Here is a 17,211-nt window from a genome sequence, read left to right on the forward strand (position 1 = left end):
ACGGAGCCGATGAGTCCTGAAAGGAACGAGGAGAGCGTTGGTCAGAAGCCTGAAATCTTTCAGGTGATTTAATCATTGCGCGATCGCGCAAATCATAAACTCGATCCGACTGCGCAGGCAACGGAGACGCAGGAGCAGAACCCTGTGTTTGTTGTTGTTGTTGCTTACCCTGATTCTGCTTTTTAGGCCAATTCTGTTTCTTGAACTTTTGTTGACCACTAGTTTCCGAAGACTGACCCTGGGGCTGCTTTTTCTCTTTATCAGGAAAAGCCTTAAGACCCTTAGCATTGCGGCCAACCGTTTTATAAGCCGCCACAATTATCCTTGCCAACTGACGGGGTTTCTCGGCCTCGGGAATTAACGCTAAAGCGTTAGCAACCTGAAAGTTCACTGCATCCCCCTTGACATTTGCAAGGATCAGATCGCAAACTACATCAAAGGTGCCACACAGGCGCATACCCAATTCAACCGCCAACTCCAGTCCGTGGTCATCTTGAACACGTTTAAGGACCGCACCCAGATTGGTCACAGACTGGGTGCCATAGCACCTCGAATAGACCGCTGCAAAAGTCTTACCCCAGGTCTCACAGTCAACAAATCTTTCGGTAAACTAAGCGCAAGAATCCTGTGTTTGTCACCAGGATTCGTATTAGGAAACACAGGTTCCAGCTGGCCGAATTTCTCTGCAAGCCAGAACGGAAAATCATCCTTGTCCTGGGGCTTTTTGCCCATCACGGAATTCACCATGACAGGATTGATTTTCAAACCAGCCTGTTCTGCACGAAGCTGCGCACCCCTAGGGGCTGCGTCCTGAACATTACGGCTCGTGTAATGAACAGGCGCTCTAATCACAGACACTGCGACTTCATGAAGCCGCCGCAGATCAGCCATGTTACAAGTGGCACGATTAGGGTGAGGAGTGAATCCAGCCAAAGCGGGCCAATTAGTGCCCGGAATGGACAAAGGACCCAACCTCGGAGCGGTTAAAGCGTGTGGTAGGGCGCCACCAAACCAAACTCCATGCTGCCAAGCATCAATAGGAACCTCCAGTGCTCTGTACGGAGCATACTCAGCCGGTACAGCCGTAGCAGTGTATGTATGGAACACTCCAGAATTAGCGTCCACTGCCGGAAATGTCACCCACGAATAAAATAGTTCGTACGGGTAAGCATGTTCCGCACTCACCACCAGAACCACAGCCAAGCCTTCCACAGGGACATTAAAAGCCCGCAAGTGATCACGCACCGCAATGCGACTATGCTGCGGGATGTCCACGGCTTGTGCCATGTCAGCACAGGAGCTCGAAAAAACAAAATATACTTTCTAGCACAACTGGGTAGTAATTCAAAGAAACCGTTTTTAAATTAATTCAAGCTTGAAATTGACCTATGTCAAAAATAGGTAGGTTGTCCGACACCACCGTTTTCCGGAAACGGGAATGAAGGGGTTTAGGTTTGAATGATATACTACTCGAGTGTCATGATATAAGGCCAACAACGTATGGGCGCCATGTGGCAGGGTTTCCGTTCTCCCACAGAACTGTGCACAGAGATCTAGAACCTGGGTGAGTTAGGGTGACCCAAAACTCACCTTAGTATCAGAAATCCCCTTCCCAAGCTAGCTACAGTGTCTCATTGGTACCAATAACTTCCCAATGACTCAGAAAATCCAGAACATGAACTTAGGGTACCTCAGGTATCGTGGAACACACAAACACTCTTTCGTTATATAATCATTTCAAACAAAAACTGGGAGTCAAAGAACACACGTGCAAGTTTGAAATATTTATTTTTCAATGTAAGGTTCTCAAGCGCAGTATCTTATATAATATCAACATACATATTATAAAAATCAGAGTTAGCAGCATAGTCACTAATCCATAGTAAGCGAACGGTGATAGCATATTATAATGCAAAATGTATATAAAGTTTGTATCACCTATATTTCGCGCACCCTATTTAGCATATTATATTATATCTAAGAAGGTCTCATTTGGGTTTTTAGCAGAACGGGCCCATACCTCTAATGGTCAGTAGGAGCAGATCACATCAACAGCTACCAGCTCTCTGCATGCGAAGCATCAAGTGTGTTGATTCATTCCCTGTAACTCTATCTTAAACCCGCGTAGAGCCCAATGTTGGCAGCAACATTATTTGTGTTATGTCTAATGTGGTGCGAGGATCAGGCTTTCAGCAACCTTGTGTTAGGTTATTCTTAGAGGGTGCAGTTCTCAGTGTGCAGACAGTTGTACCAAGCACGACTGATATCAGAGCAATAACATATTATTCTCAAATAAATCACATCTTTCGTCTAGGTTGAAAGCTACAATAACAATTGGGTGTCGTGTGCAAACTGAACCCGAAGGAAAATATGTTGTTTAAACATTTAATAAACTCATGCTAACTTAACACAATATATAGAAACGCAGTAACCATATGACAGTGTGGCTGTGGGCCTTCTAATCAGGCCCACAGCCCAGCTGTTCTCTCTCTAAATTGATACCATGTACCTTAGGTATATAAAAGATTGGGTATTGGGTCACCTTTGTGAGCCCCTGTATAGTGTACCATAGGTACCCAGGGCATAGGTGCATCCAAGGCCTACCAGGGGCTGCAGCATGTATTATGCCACCCGTGGCTGGCCCTCCAAACTAACACCACAGGCTGATCACTCAGCTTGGGTAAGGTGGTGTAGTCACCCCTTACTTATATATAGTATACCTATATCTACCTTATATATAGACACATATGCACTTATAAGTCACTCCTATGGTAGGCCTCGACAATCCTAGAGGCAGAGTGCTTGGTGTTATGTGAGAGGGTGCCCTAGCATGAGCTGAGCCCCTCTGCAGCTTTCGGAACCATCTCCTTATAGCTGTTCTATGAAATAGCCATACCATATACTCTTAAGTGCATTATAATCCTCGCGGTTAATGCTAACTTTGGTTTGGCTTTATCAAACCATGTGTGTAAGGTGTCAAACACTTTGGAATACTACCCCCCCCCGCCAATTCTGGCGGCGGGGGTAGCTTTCTACCCTTTTAGAGGGAAAATACATGTATGTTACTGCTTTACCCGGTTAAGCCCCAGCATCACAAAATGAATGCTGCTGCCACAGACACTAGTATGGCCTCTTGCTGCTGGACGAAACTCCGGCAGGGGAGGCCTGGACAATAGGTTTCCTGTCCAGGGAGGTGCCAGCACCTCCCCAGACAGGCAGATGTGTATTGGGACAGGGAGGGCTGCATCAGCAGATGCCTTTTGAGACACTGCCTGGGGCACACAAGGTGCTCCATGCATAGCCCGGTTCAAACCAGTGGCTGGGGCACTCCAGCTCCAGCTCTGGCGCGAAACTGGACAAAGGGAAAGGGGTGTCACCACTCCCTTCCCAGGTCCAACCATAGGAGGGACCTAGGCAGGTAATCCAGTCCCTTAGCTTAGTATAAGTATAGGAGCTGTGTCCCCAGGACTTTAGATTATCCTGGAAAGAAACTTTGATACAGAACTCTTGGACCTTCGACATTCTATTCTGACTAGAAGACAGAAGACATCTCCCTTGTGATCAAGGAGTGACCACCCTGTTCAAACAGGCACCATCAGCAACTTTGCAGTTCTGCAGTTTCAAGGCTCCCGCCGGAACCCGATGACTCTGCGACTCATAGAACTGGACTTCTCTGACCCCGACCCACATCCACAGCAAAGCGGAGACCCGTGGCGGACACGAGAGATGTGGGACCGGACATCTTGGACATCCTGCATTTTGCAACCTGCACTCCTTTTCTGAAGCCTCAGTAAGTTGTGCATTGGGGTACGAGAAGCCCCAGCCCCGAGCATCATTTGAACTGAAGCTCAGGCCCCCACACTGAGCGAGTGTCGCGTGGGCCCCGCCTTTACATATGTGCTCGACGCGTGTTCCCGGTTCCTTGCCCGTTGGCTAGTGAGCCCCTGAAGACTTTTCTTTTGAACTAAACTGCTTTCCTGGTTGCTCCAGTTTCCCTTCAAAGGAGAAGCACCACAGACCTTGCTGGTTTGCAACAGAGCCAATCTCGACATCCTGCGTGGGTTGCGTTTGCCAAGGCTTGTTGGGTCCAATCCGGCTACCGACACCGCAGTCAACTAGATCCTTCGTGGGACAGCTCGAATCCAGCGCCTGGTCATCCTCGATGCCTCCTGGACCTCGTGGCTGAAGAGACAAACTCACCCTCTTCACCTTCAAGCACGCGGCATCGCCTGGTTCCTTCCTGGTCACTGGCTAGTGGCCCAGACTCTGTCCTCTCTGCTTTCAGGTTCTTCACATCGCCGACCCACCCTTGGATCCACCCGGACACTTTTCCTCTGGTAGCCTGCAGCACTTCTTTGCAGATCTCCATAGAAAACTACGACGAAACCAGACACGAAAAGACACCTATGCACCCGGCTTCCCTGGGTGAGGTAACACGAGTACTCTGGTGCTCCTGTGGGTCTTGACTCTCGAAGTGTCCTTGTTTAAAAGGTTTCCATCCTAGTCCATCCGGTAGTGTCCTTAAATTGTACTTTTGTAACTTCTTAGTTTCCCATCGAAAGTCAATGGTAACCCGCGGCTGTGTTTAGACACTGTACGCGTCTCCCGTGGGCCTCCTACTTCCTAACCTTTGGTTGTTTAGAGTAGCCCCAGCGATTCCACAGGCCCCAGGCCTGCTTTCTATTTCAGACGTGGTTCTTATACCACTATCTTAGTATATGGTTTGTGAGGCCCCTAGGGCATAACTGTATTTGTGCAACTTATCGTATGCTAATTGAGATTCTTGTAATGTACTTTGACCTCTGACCTCATAAAGAGTGTAGAGGTGTTGTGTTTAGATTAAATACATATATATTTGATATATACTCTGTGTGTTGTCCTTTCATTTGGTACTCAAGGGATTATAATTGGTAAAACAACTTGCTTAATACGCTCTCTGAAGTCTTGCCTGATGACTGCTGGTCCATGCTACCACTAGGATAGCTTTCTATAAGGTTGACTTTACAACCACCATCAATAAGGGTCGATTAGACTGGTGCAAGGTGCCCACTAGAACTAGATGACATCATATGCCAGGCTAACTTCTCACAACAACCTACAGCCTGAAACACATAGTCCAAGAGGAATTTAATAAAGGATGAACTACAAGTATATGTATTCAAAAGAATACAAAACGTCGGCCCTGAATCCATCAACACCATATTAAAAAGGTACACCACAAGAGAAGTGAGGATATACTACGCAGAATACTCTGAGTAAAGACCAGAGCGTCCCTATATACTAGGCTTACCACTGGCATACCAACATTTCCTTATGAGAGGCAATGAAAGGTCGAAACCATGCACATTTTAGCATACTGAGCTGCTGAAAAGAAGCTTGCATCAGAAAATGTTCCAAACATGAAGACAAGTCTCTTGACAATAACCGCTTGAGCACAAAGTTCATTCCCAGATGCTAAGGAACAAAGGGAAATCTCCCTCAGTCACCTAAATCAATACTAGCCTAAAAATAAGGGGGAAAATGGTGCTGAGAATAAAACATCTGCTCTCGCAGGACAACAAGTGGTCAAACCAACACCAGATATGTAAAATGCCCTAACAAAGCTTACTCGCTCATAAAGGAACACCCTGCCTCTCAAGTATAAAGACAAGTTACACCAGTAAAACGCAACGAAAAGCTATGACTCTGATGACCTCTGTCTTTCACAGAAGAGTCTCAACGCTGCATCAGCTTGATTCCCAAAAAGATGGGCACCATCAAATGGCATGTCGACCAAAGTCAACTGGATAGCCTCCGAGAAACCTGAAGTTGCCAACCAAGCCTGACACCTCAATGCCACTGCTGATGCCATAGAGCGATCTACGGAGTCCGTAGTGTCCTACCACACCTTGTGGTAAGCCTAGCGCCATGCTGACCATCTTAAATCAAATTTAAATCTCCGAGCGGAGATTACCCAGAATAGATGATAACATAGTTTGTAGCGAATCCCATAAAGCATGGGAATATCACCCCAGCACAGAAGATGTATTTATGGATCTCAAGGCTGAGCTTTCTTAAGCAAAGATGATTTTACCAAATGCATTACAACTCCTAGACTTCTTACCCACTGGAGTTTGAGGAACCGAATCTACATCCAGTGAAGAAGTTGCAACCTACATCACCATGCTATAGGTGGAAAAGTGTCTATGAAGACAAAGTGGGTCCCCAGGTGCAACAGGTGTCTAAATGCAATATCTCGGTCAACCGAGGCCCCCTGACTCAGGCTTGGCCCAAGTACCTAATAAAATATCTAAAAGGTCCTCCCCAAATGGGTTTTTCCCCCCGTCTGTCCCTGAAAAAGGACTTCAATCAAAGTGTCTGTGGATCTTTGCCCCGTCGGAAGGAAGTATCAAGTTTAAAACTGTAGCCACTTTTCTCAGCATGTCTGCAAAGGAGGAAGTTGCCTACGTAGCAAGGCAGGGGGAAAAAGCAACACTGAAGTTGGTGCTGAATCCAGGCCACAAGCCTTTCCCAGAGCAGACAACCAGCTCTCCTCCATCTGAGGCGCTTTAATGTCAGAAATGGGATGAAAGGGCCCTGCTTCAATCGACACAGGTTATCTTTCCACAACGTCTTCCTGAGAAGGAATAAAAACCTGCATATTCCCCTCAGCCTGAATCATCTACTAATCATCGCAGATTGTACCTCCAGTGTCCGAGACGGCTGGCTAATCGAAATCTGGCGTCGTAGGTCGAGATCCCAAAGGAATTTGGACCTGTGCCAAAGCAGCGCCAGCCGACGTCGACAGGCATCGACCCGACTCCAATGACTCAACCGTCTTCGAGGGCAAACCCTCTGAAAGCACCCCACTCTCCTCCTAGGGGCCTAAAGGTGTTCGAGGGAGACAGGGTACCAAAGATGAGGTGCAAGGAATTATAATATTCCCACATCCGAGCTATTGACGCCCCAGCTCCCGGAAACTCGGAGAGATGCGGTGCAGAGTCGCGTATGGCCTCCTCAACTGTCGGACGGGAGGAGTCATGGGAGACCGAGTCTCAGCACAGTGAAGTACAAGAATGTCGCAACTTCACCAGCTTAGCTTTTGACTTCTCCAGAGACTGACTTCCTCCAGAACGGCTTCAGCTCCTAGATCAACCCCGCAAATGCTCTTACCGAGACGATGAAGACCGAGGACGGGAAGCCTCCGAGGATTGTGACAAACGTGCTGCTATCAACTTCAAATGCCACTACTTTAATAACTTTGGTTTTAGTTTCTGGCAAGAGCCACAATCCTGTGCGTCTTGGTGCTCACCTAAACATCACATACAAATTGATTACGGATCCGTCACCGATATATGTTGGCTAAAAGACCCACAAGGTTTGAAACCTGTAGACATTAAACCAAGGCACACTGTTCCACCGACACAAAGTGTCGAAGCCGGTCAAAATTCGACCCAAGGAACCACTTCCCTGGAACCATGTTACAGAGCGGAAAAGAACAAACTGATGTCCGTGCGCCGGAGGGGACTTGTATAGCTCTACTGACGTCATGACCGGAGTCAACATCATCACGGAGCGGTACAGCGCTGTCCCCTGGCACGCAGAGGTTCTACTGAAAGATTTGAAAGATCCAGACTGGCACCTGGGAAGAATTCAAAAGCTAAGGAATCTGCAGCCAGATGTCTCTATCAGATCTGCTGTAACAATCTTTCTGGTGGATACTCTATATGCAGATTAGTCAACTGTAGAATAAAGGTGACATACTGGACACAGAAACATCAAACCTTGTGTATTACTGGGAAGAGGTGCTGGCCTCGTATTGATGCCATAAGTGCTGTCAGGTGACACCACGAAAGCCATATAGCGGACAACCCGGCACCACAACTTCTGTTTCCTTCCATTTTCCAAGCCTTTAAGGCGAACAACTGATATTGATATAGTGCACCACAGTACCCGACAGAGTTGATCATTCACTTGTGTCTAGGATGTAACCACTTCTCCTTCGTGGGATGAGGAGTGGGATAGAAAGTCAGGAGAGTGATGGACTATCTTCAATGTAAGAAAGTTACCGCCTTAGGCAGGAAAGCAGCTCTGGTTCTCAACACCAACTTGTCCAGGTAAAAAGATATAAATGTAGAATGGGAACCAAGAGCCTGTAATGCCTATCTGGCTCAGAATATTGTCACTTGAAAAACTGTTTCAAAGGTCAACATGCAGGAGGGAAAACAATGCAAGGGCCCACACTAAGTCCCTATTAAACATGTTACAAGCAAATTAAGGTCCCACTCGGGAACAACAAAAGAGGTTGAAGAATACTGGTTAGTCAAGGAGTTGGAGGATACAGGTTAGCCAATCCTTTCAGGATACGATTTACAATCTGAAATTTGAACAGGGATGGCTGATTTGGCAGTCAGAGGAACACTAACAGTGCAACTAGATACCCCTGGACAGTACCGAAAAGCTGAAGTCTGCTGACGTTGGCCGAGGCCCAAGGACTTGGCCGTAGCCCTGGAGTCCTATAAACGTTCCAGTGCGCTATCCGCTTTGTCGCCGAAGAGGCGACAGACATCGAAGGGCATGTCCATGAGCGTGGCCTGGACATCACCCGAAAAGTTGGCGGGCCTCAACCACGTGTGGCGTCGAACCGCCACCGTCGTCGCAACCGCTCTGCCCAGTGAGTCCGTGGTGTCGAGTCCACATCGGATGGAATACCGTGCCGCATCCCGCCCCTCCGCTAGGGCTTGGGCGAGCCGTGTCCGGACCTCCTCCGGACACTGGGGCAGCACGTCCGCACCCGTATCCCACAGGGAGTGGGTGTAACGGCCCAAGAGGCAAGCTGTGTTAACAGACCGCAGTCCCAAGCTCAGGGACGAGAACAGTTTCTTCCCAAACTGATCATACCTTTTGGATTCCCGATCTGGGGGAGCGGTCGGAAATGCGGTATGGGAGGTGGAGGCCTGGATCACCAGGCTCTCGGGGTGGGTTGAACGGGCAGGAAGCTGGGGTCGCCCGGAGCCGGGCGGTGGCGTAGGGCCACGTTCCTATCTACAGGAAGGCCTGTAGAGGGCTTGGACCAGGTGCCCAACAGAACGTCAGTGAGGGCTTCATTGAACGGCAGTAGAGGCTCCGAAGAGCTTGCCTGCGGTTTGAGCACCTCAGTGAGGAGGTTAGTCTCACAGCCACGACCGGGAGATCAAGTTGTAAGGCCTTGGCCGCGCTTGTTAACACCAAGCTGTAAGCAGCCCCCTCCTCCGTAGCCACGGTAGGAGGGGAGACAAATCCAGTGTCCAGACCACTGGCCTCCCCCAACTCATCTGCCCAGCCCTATGACATCTGGCACTGCAGTGCCAGAGGGTCCTCAGACCCCTCCCAGTCCTCCTCGCCTTCCATCTCCTGGTAGTCAGGGTCAAAAGATGGAGCCGGATCATCGGTGAATGGTTCACCCATCTTTTTTTTTTTGCAGAATTTTATATAGCGCAAACTTGACCCGAACTGAATCAGGTACCAGAGCGCTTTACATAGCACCAGTTATGTTACATGAGGACACACATTCATTTTTGTTAGGCACGGGGAGATTAAGTGATTTTCCCAGAATCACAGGATGTTTGGCGTCGTTACCAAGACTCGAACCTAGATCCCCAGGTCCAAGGTCGAGCGCCTTAGCCGTTAGGCCAACTCCTCTCCTTTAAATGGAAGACAAGTTTGTCGACATTACAAAACTTAGTGGCATAATTACAAAGACGGAGTTAAAATGCGTCAAATACGAAGCCGGGCCGATGCCGGATCCAGACCGGGGACAGCGCCGTCCGGGGATGGCGCAGGGGGGCGACACCCTTGGTGACGGCACCAGCGGAGAGGTCGGAAGGTCGACCGGCGTCGGCACAGATCCAGGCCTGGATCTAGAGGGGCCCTGCGTTGTCGGGACAGGAATCGTTAACTGCGCCGGGGCCGAAGCACCCGACGGTGCCGGGGCCGGAGCTGCCAGCCCGCTCGGGCCCCCAGACAGACCCGCAGAGCCCGAAAGCACCCTGTCGGAGTCCGACGGAGGAGAGAGCGTCCTCATGGCCATGAGGAAGGCGTCGATCTTCTCCGGCGTCGCATGCAGCCCAGGGACCAGCGGGTATGGGGCTGGAGGCGCGCTGCGGCTCCGACGGAGCCGCGGGGGCTGTGTCGCCCGAACCCCCGACCTCATCATGCGAGCATCGGAGGGAATCGGAAGACCGATGTTGCTTCTTCGACTTCTTGTGCCTCGACTTACCTGAGGACTTGGAGCCCGACGAGTGGTGTTGACTCGCCGAGCTGTGATGACTGTGGCCCCGCGACCAGTCCTTCGACCTCCGCCTGGACCGTGAGCGGCGCGGGGCCGACTGCTGGAGCTCGAGGCGCTTACGGGACCGCTCCCGCCTAGCCTTCGACATCAAGGCCCGGAAGTCGGGGCACGGCTTGTCATCGTGGACGGCCCGAGGCAATAAAGGCACCGACGCTGGGGGTCGGTAACAGACATCAGGCGGTTACAGTCGTAGCAGGGTTTGAACCCGGGCATCCCTATCGGCACCGAGAGTCGATAACGACTCGAGAAGGATACAAAAGAGATTGAAAAACGTAGTCAAAAATTGACTAAGGAATACTGCTCTTCCCGGATCTGCGCTTGCTAGCACGGAAAATAGAACAACTGACGTCAGCGCGCGAGGGCGGCGTCTAAGTACTCCGACGACGTCATCCCGGCGCTGACGACAGACTCGGAGCTGCAGACAACGCCTACTGACGCGCAGGGGTACTGCTACGCAAAACTTTCCGGATCCAGTTTGACGGCTGGTGATATTCTAAGGCAAGGAATCTAACACTAACCTGTTTCTTTCACATTAACTGTTTGTGTGACAACCACTAGATCCTCCCAACTCCCTGTTGCCTGTGACCATTGTTGCGGAATCCATTCCTAGAATGGTCTCATGTGCAGTTGAATGTTTGGGACTAGATAAATGCATGAAGCCATCATCCCTAGTAGTTCCCCACTGTCGTCACTGTCAGAGCTTGCCCCTTGCGGTAAAGCTGTGTCTCCTTCAGAATTGCAACTGTCCTCTTCGAGCTTGGGAACACCTTCCCCTACTCTTGTGTTGATTACTGCCTCTAAGAAAATCTTCACTTGCTCTGGTGTTATTGATGATTTCTCCCAATGTATTGAGAAACCTAGTTTGAACAAGGTCCTTATGCCCCTTTCTATGTGCTGTTTGCAAAGGTTGTATGTGCTTGCCCTTACTAACCAGTCATCTAGGTATAGGTAAACATGTATGCCCAGTCCCTTCCCTTCTCTGCCTTCTAAGGTGGGCTGCTACTGCTGCTAGACATTTTGTGAACACTCTTGGTGATGACTTGAGTCAGAATGGTAGCACCGTGACTTGGTAGTCCACCTTGTTGATTACGAATCTGAGTAGGTTCTTGTGTCTGTTGTTCATGGGGAGGTGCAAGTAAGCGTCCTTTAGGTCTATAGTTACCGTGTAGCATCCTACCTGTATCTGAGGTATCACCTGATGTAAGGATGTCATTTTGAATTTTTACGTACTTGTTTAGGAACCTTACGTTTAGTATAGGTCTAAATGTTCCGTCTACCTTTTGTATGTTGAGTACACCCCTTTGTTCCTTTCCTTGTAACGCACCCTCTCAATGGCACCCTTGTGAAGAAGTTCTTGTGCCTCTTCGAGCAAATAAGACAGTTCTCTCTTTGAATGAACTTTGTTCTTTGGTTTTTTGCATGGTGGCTGTTTTGCCGGTTCTATAAAGTATCGGTATTGAATTACGTTTAATATCCACTTGTCGGATGTAATCTTCTCCCACTCATGGAAGAAGTTTCCTATTCTGCCTTCCACTGGTGTTGCATGTTGGAGGTGTTAATTGTTGTTTGAGACTTGACGTTTTTGAATGTTTATCAGTTGTGGCGCCCTCTGACGTTTTTAGAGTGTGCGCCCAAGTTGTAATGCAGTCACTTAGAGATGGGTTGCTGTCCCCTCTCTGTTATTGGCCTCTTCTCTGAACGAGTCCTCAAAAGGATTGCCTCCCCTGTTGGTTTTGCCAACCTTGCTGTTTTTGACCCTGTTGCTGACCCTGGTTGCCTCCTTGGTAACCTTGTTGAAACGTCTGGTGTGAGGTAGCTGGCTGGTGGTTACCCCTGGCTGTTGGTCTCCGCGATGGTGTGCCCCTAGGCATACCTCTGAATTGTAGAGCCCCCACGGACCTCGCTGTTTCGTTTTCTTTCTTCAGCTGAGTAAGCTTGTTGTCCACAGCTGCTCCGAACAGTTGTTCTCCATTGAACGGAGTGTTCAAGATGTTACTTTGAACCTCTGGTTTGCACCCTGAGATTCGTAGCAAGGCGTGTCTTCTTACCGTAACTCCAATCATCATTTGCCTGCTTGCTGTCTCCACAGCATTTAGAGCTGGTTTTTAACATGTATTGGCCATGTTTTTTCCCGCTTCTACTAAGTAGCTTGCCCTTCTCTGGAACTGTTCTGGCAGATTTTTTAGCAGTTCGCCTACCTCCTCCCAGTGCTGGAATGTGTGCCTAATGATAAAGGCATTAGAGTTGGCTATGCGCCACTAAATCCCGGCACTTCGTTCCATTCTCCTTCCTGTGAGATCCATTCTCTTGCTCTCCTTGTCTGGTGGTGGGCCCACATTAGAGGGTACATTAACCCTCTTTCTGGCTGTGGAAGCTATTATTGAGTCAGCAGGAACTGAACCTCTGATGTACATTGGGTCCTTGGAGGAGTGCTTGTATTTTTTCTCTCCCCTTGATGTTACTGCCTTGAATAAGGCAGGTTCCTTGAAAGCTTATTTTCCCTGGTCCAGCACACTTGGAAGCATGAGCAGGAATTGGCTTCTTGTTTGTGTGGGCAGCAAGGTTTCTAGAAGAAAGCATGACTGTGGCTTCTCCTCCCCTACCTGTACTCCATAGGAGTCAGCAGCCTTCTTTATTACTCGATTGACATCCCGATGTCGTCAGGGGGTGAGGGCCTCAAAGGGTATGTGTCTACCCCTTTTTCTGGTGAGCCAGCGTTGAGATCTTGCCACTGAGTGTATTGTGTCTCCGAGGTTGCCGAACCGTGAAAGGTTTGGTTCTCATCCTCTCCCTCGGCTTTGAAGGAGTAGTCCTCTTCGTCAGCCGGTTCTGGGGTTGTTGGAACCTGTAGTTCCTCGAGGTCTCTTTCGAGGAGTGTCGAGATTTTCTGAGGGACCTTGAATTGCTTCATTGTGTCATCGAAATCTTTCTTGCCCTGCAAGATGCTTGCCATTTTGGCTTCGAGCCTTCTCCTTTTCTTCTCGAGCTCTGCGCTTGTGCTTCGGTGTCGAGATCTTCTGGCTTTCTCTTGGTGCTTGACGCCGATGAAGTTGAAGCTTGCTTGACCCTCTTTCTTCAACGTCGAAGAGTCTTTCTCGTGACTGCTCTGCAGAAAATTAGTCTTATCAAGAGTTTTCGCCACCTAGGAGTCCTTATCAAAGGAACCGACAGACAGTTTGTCCTTGGACGAGCTTGCGGTCATCAAAATTTTCATTGCCAGTGCTGTTTTTGAGGACTTAGAGTCACTCCTTCAGGGCTCGGTCGACTGTCTCGGGGTCACTGTCTCTCTTACCTCCTTCGGAGCTCCTTTTTCGATGTCGACGGGCTGGATGTACGAGTCCTCGTCACCCTCAGGCCCTTTTGCAATGTTGTCCTTTTCCTCGCTGGAGAGGCCCAGGTCACAAAGCAATGGTGGTGGTCCTTGACCCTACATGTTGTAATTTGCCATCCTTTGACTTTCCCTCACTCTCAAGATCTTCGGGGTGAATGCCGAGCACGCATTGCAGTCTTCGGAGTGGTGGTCGAGTGGCAGGCAAAGGCTACAGACTGGGTGCTGGTCCTTCTGCGCGTACTTGTGGTGGCAATTGTCGCATAACTTGAATGGTGTCTTGTCCATTACAGCGCCCAGGGAGCACCCTGTGTGCGCATTCTCTGTTGGACGTTGAAGTTTTGGTGTTTTATCCTCTTCTGTGCGTCCCGGTTCGTTGGTTCGAAGGCTGGTGTGTCGAAAGTTGTTTTCCTATTCTAGTCAATTTTCGTGGATTCTTCTCTCCTAAGTTCTGGAGCTACTCCAATCTCGATCAAGACCTAACGGCGGAAAAAAAGAATCTGAAGATGGTGACCAAAGGTGGGAGCTTCCAGAGGAAGCACGTCAACGTCACAGAAGGACACCAAATGGTGGTATGTTGACGCCCACGGCCTTTCCAGGGAGTCGTTCACACATGAGGGCAGAAGGATGTCTTCTTGCCACCCTCAGCAAATGGCACCTGAAAAACTGGTAAACAGAGTGGCAATATTTCTAAAAGTTGCATGTGGCAACAAGTTACATTCATTTGGATTTCAGCATCAAGCCAGGACAAATTTAATGAGTTGTAGAGTTACATTGAAGTACCAGTACCAACTTCGACAGTTCCATTCAAAAGTTAGCAAAAAGAACAATTGATGGACAGAGTGAAGAACAATGTCATACATTCACCCCAGTACAGAGATTTGGGCCTAAATCCATCATTTTGTTTTCTCCTCATGCCATTCTAGTTTGAACCCAGCTACATGCTAATCAGTCTTAACTCTGTTTCCTATGGGAAAGGTCCAGCCCGAACTCCGAGGCCAGGTCCTGCTTGGACTGGGAACAAGCATTCTGGGACCGGTTTCAGGGTTTTACCCCTCATCAGCCAAGCTAGCTTGACCCAAGTGGCATGGAGAGCACAGGAGTCACGTCTAGGCATGCCCGTCGCACTCAGGGTGACAAAAGCAAAAAGAAGACCTGATTTACAGAATGTAGAACAATCTCATACATTCACCCCAGTACAGAGATCTGGGCATAAATCCATGGTTTTTGCTCCCATTGCCATTCCAGTGTGAACCCACCCATATGCAAATAAGTCCTGACCCCGCTCCCTATGGCAACAGTCCAGCCTGAACTGCCAGGCCAGGTCCAGCTTTAACAAGCATACTGGGACCGGTTTTGGGGTTTCACCCCTCATCGGCCAAGCTAGCTTGACTCCAGTGGCATGGAGAGCATGGGACCATCGTCTGGGCATTCCCGTCCTACGAGGGGTGACGAATGCAAAAAGAACAATTGATGGACAAAATGCAGAACAATGACATACATTCACCCCAGTACAGAGATCTGGGCCTAAATTCATTATTTGTTTTGCTCCCGATGCCATTCCAGTTTGAACCCAGCCATATCCAAATCAGTCTTGACCCTGCTCACTATGGGAACAGCCTGCCCGAACTGTCAGGCTAGGTCCTCCTTGGAATGGAAAGAAGCATCCTGGGACTGGTTTTGGGGTTTTACCCCTCATCAGCCTAGCTAGCTTGACTCCAGTGGCATGGAGAGTACAGGACCTATGTCTGGGCATGGCCGTCCCACTCAGGGTGACTAATGCAAAAAGAACAATTGACTGACAAAACACAGAACAATGTCATTCATACTCCCCATGCCATTCCAGTTTGAACCCAGCCATATGCAAATCAGTCTTGACCCTGCTCCCAATGGGGACAGTCCAGCCCGAACTTCCAGGCGATTCAAAAGTTAACACAGCTGAGTTGTCATCATATAATTCTGTCCTTGCCAATGGGGCGATCAATATCTCCCACAGAAAAACAACAGTTGTGGGTGTTTGCTGTTGGAACATGTAAAACACATGTTCTTCTTTTTATAATATGCTGCACCCTGCCTTAGTATTCAATAATTCTGCTATAGGGGTGATTTATACAGATTAAAAGGGGAGGTTTGGGCTTTGCAATTACTTTCAATGGCAACGTAGAGTTAGCAGTTTGAACTGCTCTACCAAGTGGCAGTCTGGGAGACATGTTTTACTTTGTCATTCTTGTGGTGGCACAGCTAGTGCTGCAGTCCACGGTAATAGTTTAACTTACAGACCAGAACCTATGTACTCCCAGAACTATATATGAGGAACTTACAAATAAATTAAGCTTTTGCCAATTGGGTATAAACCAGTGAACCATGTACCGTTTTTTAAGGGTCAGAGCACACGTAAAGATTTCTAATTAGCAGGGCTCAGGGCATATCAGAGCCATTACACCAGTGCCTAGTAGTCAAAATGGGGTCCAAACGTGGGTTGAAACATGCAAAAAGCCTGTTTCCTCACAAATTGGAAGAAAGAAAATAATAAGCAGGGATTGCATGTAAGCAGAAGGAACAATTTAAAAGGACAACAGTCATGTACTCCCATGAAGTTCTAAATACAAATTATATGTAAATCTGCACAGAGAAAAATGAGTCCCCTGACGTCAGCTATGAAAGGATACAACACAGCCAGTCAAAAAAAGAGGTTGATTAATCCATGGGCTACACAAACACAGAATAGGGAGGGTTAGGGAGGAAAGCAGCAAATCCAAAGCATAAACTAAAATAGACAAGAAAGCCACCCGAAGAAAAAGCCTAAAATACAAGGGGAAGTATGGGATCTGACTCTGCCTGCAGAGCACAGCAAAATATGTCATTACAAAGACTGGAAAATGGAAAATTTGATACCCTAGCATCTTTTTAAAATGCAGGGTATTTAAGTCTCACCAAGGACTTACTTGTATAAAATCCTTAATTTGCCAGCACAATAAAAGTCACTCCTAAACATGTATTAATCCTATGGTTGAGCCTGATTTTCAAAATGAGAAAAGGATTGTAAATACTCTTAGTAGACTTATTTTTGTACTGCAAAAGTTAAGACTTACCTTATAACATTGTCATGCGTCCACACCCATTTTCTATGGCAGCACAATAGATCAATAGCATACACATACTGCCAAATACCATCACTTAAATCTTCGCCATACTCTGCATTTAACTGGAACTTCATATTAGGACAGAGCTGAATCGCCAAAAGCACACTGGAGAGGACAATTCCAACATTCAAAGGTGAACCCTAGAAATACAAAATTAAACAAGGACTCAAAAAAGCACAAACAGGAAAGCAAAAACAATGTTAATTATACAAAAGATCCTACTTACTTGACAGCTATAATCATTATTTTAATTTGAGTTGTCGGTTTCTTTTAAATAATGACAGGTGTAGTGGTACAGCTAGAAGAAAAAAACAAAGCAGCAAAGAACAAGTTATTTACCTTTCGTAATGATCCTTCTGGAGGTACACTAACAGCCGACTTTGCACCTTATGAATACCCCAGGTGTACGACTAGATGTGCAGATTCTTCTC

At 48.1% G+C, this 17,211-nt stretch overlaps 1 protein-coding gene and 1 pseudogene across 4 annotated transcripts in view; both read right to left on the reverse strand.

Annotated features, from left to right (window-relative positions):
• Positions 1-17,211, reverse strand: part of ICE1 (interactor of little elongation complex ELL subunit 1) — an 868,698-nt gene that overhangs the window by 237,140 nt on the left and 614,347 nt on the right. For all 4 annotated transcript variants that reach the window (XM_086965290.1, XM_086965289.1, XM_086965288.1 and 1 more), the window contains one exon: positions 16,730-16,920. In XM_086965290.1, coding sequence (XP_086821416.1) covers positions 16,730-16,920 — 191 coding nt within the window. The remainder of the gene's footprint in view (positions 1-16,729; positions 16,921-17,211) is intronic.
• On the reverse strand, positions 12,016-13,925 carry LOC147722867 (uncharacterized; annotated as a pseudogene).

The sequence above is a fragment of the Lissotriton vulgaris genome, chromosome 4_1 (assembly GCF_964263255.1).
Source record: "Lissotriton vulgaris chromosome 4_1, aLisVul1.2, whole genome shotgun sequence".
NCBI lineage: Eukaryota > Metazoa > Chordata > Amphibia > Caudata > Salamandridae > Lissotriton > Lissotriton vulgaris.